Source organism: Lichtheimia ornata (genome assembly GCF_029851405.1).
Source record: "Lichtheimia ornata isolate CBS 291.66 chromosome Unknown scaffold00248, whole genome shotgun sequence".
Classification (NCBI taxonomy): domain Eukaryota; kingdom Fungi; phylum Mucoromycota; class Mucoromycetes; order Mucorales; family Lichtheimiaceae; genus Lichtheimia; species Lichtheimia ornata.
Genome location: NW_026695567.1, coordinates 1 through 5,264, shown reverse-complemented (window position 1 = coordinate 5,264; position 5,264 = coordinate 1). Strand labels below are relative to the sequence as shown.

Below are 5,264 nucleotides of genomic sequence, written 5' to 3'. Positions count from 1 at the left end.
TTCTCCCATTCTCCATTGTTGTCCAATCCAATGCATACGAACGATTGCCCTGCTCCAGCCTAGCATGCCCATCATTCAACTTTCTTGATCCGATGAGATTTGACTGAAAAACGCTCAAACACAGAAACATCATCCAATATCAGAAGAATCAAATTGGTAAGTTATTTGTAAACCTGCCGGCTAATAGCCCATTCCTCCCATTCATCTTTGTTGCCCAAACCAATACATACGATCGATTGCCCTGCTCCAGCCCATCATTCCCATCATTTAACTTTCTTGATTCGAGGTAACCTGGTAGTAAAGGCAATGGCTGTTGTTGGATCATCATTATCATGTAAAGTGTAAAATGGTACACACCCTTTTGCTATACGTCAGAATCATTTCTTTTATTTGCGTGTACCTGTTGTCTATCGTGAGGGTGATGATCATGATGGGTGGATGGTGTATGTGGGGTCATTGATGGCCTCAGTGTAATAGCAGTAGGGGATTTAAACTTGGGGCCGGTAGCTCCACGACTTGAGACAACGCTTCTCTTCTCTTTCTCCCACCTTTCCTTATTCCATTCACGACATCTCGATCAAGGTAATGTATTATCAAAGAGTGCTCTTGTTGGCTGTGAGGTGTTAATGTAGTTCTGAACATGCATTGTCAGGGAGTGAGTGCGTCCAAGTGCTGAGGAATGAGCGTGGTTGCCATGGTGATATGGTTGCTTCCTTTTGCTCGTTGCTATTCCCGCTCTACGCTTGGTGTCAACAGGTACATTCAGAGTCCAATGTTGCAGCCGAATTGGTTCCATTGACGCGTCAGCTTGTATAGAGGGCAAGTTTGGTTTCAAGATGTTGGCTGGTTTGGCGTTTTGTTTCGGCTCAACTATACTACACCATGGTTTTCGGTTTCCAGTAACCAACAACAACGGGTCTTTGTGTATGAACAAAGGTATGTGCAGCGAACAAAGACAATGGAAAAGGCGTTTATTGTAATAATGAATGCTGCTATTATTGAATAGGTTCTTGGTCAGGTAGTGCAACTTTGGGCATCATCTCTCATTGGGTTCGACTCCCAGCCTGTACCTTTTGGCCACTTGATATAGCTATTAGAATACTGTTAGTGATGCTCATGAATGCGTAAAAAATATATAAATTATAAGGTGGCAAATTAGCTTCCATGGAAATCCATGTACTGACAAGGATGGCCACGCGAAGGCTTTGCCGTCACCCTCTCCCCTACGGTGCACCAAGCCGGATAATGGGGGCTGCCATTGTAAACAACAGCATCTTCTATAGGTGCTGCTCGAGCCAACATGTTCGGTCTGATAAAAGGATAGCATCCCACGCCCACAGAGGCCGACCCATAAGAGCGAAAAGCAATACATGATCCCATATCTACCACAAGGCCACTGAGTAACAGTCTAACTTCCAACGGCTAAGGCAGTAATCATCAAATGCAATTGATAGGGCCATGATAGGGCTGACCACACTGTCGCAAATGAATCATAGCTGCCAACGATGCTTTACACAAAAGAGTAAGACACCATCCCGTTCTACCCATAGCAAATAAACATCCGCCATATCAGTAGTAGCTGCCATCAAGCGACCTTCTTGGGTAGGCGTCATGAGAGACACATCATGCATTGCAACAAATAAATCCGGTCTTGATGAAATAGCACACATGAGAATGTTCACTTGTAAGAGAACGTCCAAGGTATCCCATACAAGTACTTGAGGAATGAGATCCGCCATGGCACCGATAAAAACGTTGCTCTGAAGATCCGCCGATAAAAAGACGACTTGCAGGTAGCTGATTTCCAAAACCATGGAAACGGTATCCTTGACAACCACAACTATAAGATAGAGATCGCTTGCTTGCTTCTGAGACACCCACTCAAATTCAAGTGTTGATCTTCGTCTTCCAATTCAATAGGACTCGCCATTGACAGCTGTAAGGAGAGACTTTGATGGCACCAAAGAGCATGCGAAATTATAGCTTGATGGAATGATGGGCCTATAAAACTGCATATCACTAATTTATCTTTGAGGTAATGGTAACAATACTTAGCCAGTGTCATATGAGAATCCACGATGTTTGATGCCACCCAGTAATCAGAACACATTTCCTTGCTGTAGAGATGTCGACACAGTGACCAATTCTGATAGCCGTTTCTCCAAGCGATACTTGATGATGAATGCCATGAGAGATGGATACACCTTGACAGCACCAAAAGGACACGTAACATTGTTGTTTGTTGCTGATGTGATACATCATAAGATACGTGCGGTGAAGGGGCTCTTGAAATCAATTGGTCAATAACGAGAACACCAGAGGATCAAATAAATGCTGTCGACACTAAAGATGTGGGCTCTGTTGTTCATTGCTGCTTCTTGTTTGTAGCTGATATGATCCACCAATAACAGGCATGCGTAGCAGGATATCCATTGAAAGGGTTGTCAACAACTAGGACCACAATAAGACGAGATAAAACTTGGCGACACCAAAAGGTATAGAACTTGTTGCCTTGCCGCTGATGCTTATAAAAGGAAGTGTCCAATAGGTGGTACAGTAACGAAACCATCGAACGATGTAATAAGGCAAGCTGACACTGAAGGATGCTGTCGACGTTGGTCTTTGACCCTGAAATGATTCATCTATAAAAGATGCACGGTAAACAGTTTCCCGAATCCATAGAACGATATTTAGCAATGCCAGCTGCATCCATGAATATTCCAAAGGACCAAAATACAAGTAGTTTGCTGAATAGCACACATACTATAATAAAAGAGGGGGTTGATTGGGATTCGAGCCAAAAAACGGATCATCCACTACTTACCAATGAAAGCCATATGAATAAAACCCTGTGGACATCCAATGATAGCTGCATCCATCAAGAATCCAAAGGAAACAAGACAAGTAGCTCGCTGAATAACCCACATGAAAGAGGGTGCTAGTAGGCATTGAGAGGAAGAATGGGTCATTATTTACCAATGACAGCTGCATCCATAGAAATCCCAATGCACTAGAAGACAAGTAGCTTGCTGAATAGCCCACATACTACAATAAAAGAGGAGGTTAGCAGGCGTTGAAGAAGAGAAGGGATCACTATTTACCAATGATAGCCATACGCACGAAAAAATGTCGACATCCAGTGACAGCTGCATCCACAGCAATCCCAATGAACCAGAAGACATGCAGCTTGCTGAATATCCCACATACTATAATAATAGAAGAGGGGTTTGGTTGGGATTGGAGCCAAAACACGGATCATCCACTATTTACCAATGATAGCCATATGCACGAAATCCTGCTGATATCCAAATCAAGCCGATTCTTTGCAATCGTCCGCTTGTTGATAAGGCCCGCTACGGTGGCACTCGGCTCGAAAGCGATGGAACGATACTTTATGGGCATATGCAGTGAGAAGATTGAGTAATATTGATACCACCAAAGAGAGCATACTTACATGATGCTGAAGAGCCCTTACAAAGAGAGACAATGAGACAATCCTTGCTGCCCAAGACCACATGCAAATCGAGAAAGCATTGTGCATCGAAAAGCTCAAACCAGATCCTAGCTGCGGAGTGACGTACATATGGCTAAAGAGCGATGTGAATGGCAATCGTTTTTCATTGGAAATCGAATGCAGCTTGACGATGAATGCCTTGAGGAGATGCATAAATGACCTTGGTAACACCAAAGATGTCAACGCGGACTCTCATTGCTTGTTGATGACATTATCCACCCATAAGACGCGTATAGTTGTAGAGATCCATCAAAGGAATTGCCGATAATCAGAACCACGAGATGATCGAAAGCTTGCTGACGCCAAAGGTATAAACCTGCTCCTTGTTGCTGACATGATCGATCGATATGGGACCTTTGTTTCAGGAGGTTCACCAAATTGCAGGTAATGGGAAGCACCAGATGGATGATGGGATGAGGGTTGATATGGCATCAAAGATATGCATGCTGTTGTTTGTTGCTGATACAATCCACTCATAAAAGACGTTCATTGGCTGACATTCTCCAGAGAAATCGCCCGTTGCTTGGTAACCAACCACCCGAGACACAATAAAGGTTGACACCACCAAAAGACATAAACGCTTCCCCATGGCTGACATGATTCACCTATAAAAGATGCACCATAAACAATTGTCCCAACTCATCCAACAATACTTAGCAATTCATAGCTGTGATCTTGTAAACGTCAAAGCACCAAAAGACAAGCAGCTCTCTGCAATGGTCCCTCTAAATAATGGTAGGCGTTTCAGCAAAGGTCTCCAAAAAGCATGAGAGTCCTACATACCTGAATCACGCAATCATCACCCGCAGACTTGGGAACCAAATAGGCCATCAGGATGTATAGTAATAATCAAAGCGCACAGCCAAAGAAACGTCATTGTACCGGTACTCTCCTGTGGATCGACGCGATGAAGTGCATCAATAGAGATACCATCTTCTCTCTAAAGGCAAGGAGATCAATAGCCGTAAAACGATGGAGCCGTGCGAACAGAGGATGCATTCTTAAATCCCTGGGCCGCAACATGAGTCGCACTGTCCCCGGGCACAACATGTAGAGCTCCACAGGAAAGTGTAGTACAATGACGTCCTTGACGTGCAGCCGTGATAATAATAGTATCGCCGAAAGAGGCTCTGCCACTGTAGGGTGTTTGGTAAGTTCACTTGAATCCAACCAATCCCATCATAATGAACACTCTTACCTTGTGGTATTCCTCAATAGCATCTTTGCCTCAAATAGAAACCGTCTCTCCATGCCATCCAGTAGGTGCTGCTGCTGTTTCACTGTAAGGCTCGTTAATTAACATGTTTTGCTTTGTACATCCAATGCCATGCATACCATTGAGCCAACGTACAGCATTCTTGCTTTGATATCAATGTCTTGTTGTTGCTGCCACAGGTACCATAAGCCAACGTATTCAAGCTACAGTAAATGCAATGTAAGGTAACAAGGATAGCATTCGCTGTTCATGTCGACATACCCAAGGTAACAATGTGTTGGGACGTCTCCTTGATGGCAACCATGAATAGAATACACACGACACACGACGGCCCCTTTGGATCTTGTATAAACGAGAGAACAGCAACCTACACGTGAACTTTAGTATCTCAATGTCCAACTTGAATAATAAAGTAATGCAGCGTTTGAACGTACATGTTGTATTGCAATGGAAGCTTGAGTCATGGGCAGATCGCGCGCGTACTTGCTGTTGAATGTCTGCAACTGGAAAGTGTCGCCATTGACCACATGTTCA

At 43.8% G+C, this 5,264-nt stretch overlaps 1 protein-coding gene across 1 annotated transcript; it reads right to left on the bottom strand.

Moving 5' to 3' along the window:
• Nucleotides 1-1,490: 1,490 nt before the first annotated feature.
• O0I10_013117 (uncharacterized protein) lies at nucleotides 1,491-2,065 on the bottom strand (the record flags this gene model as incomplete). The annotated part of the gene is made up of 2 exons (XM_058492954.1): nucleotides 1,491-1,899; nucleotides 2,052-2,065. The coding sequence occupies 2 exons, from the start codon at nucleotides 2,063-2,065 to the stop codon at nucleotides 1,491-1,493; spliced, it is 423 nt and encodes a 140-aa protein (XP_058336280.1).
• Between the last annotated feature and the right edge of the window lie 3,199 nt (nucleotides 2,066-5,264).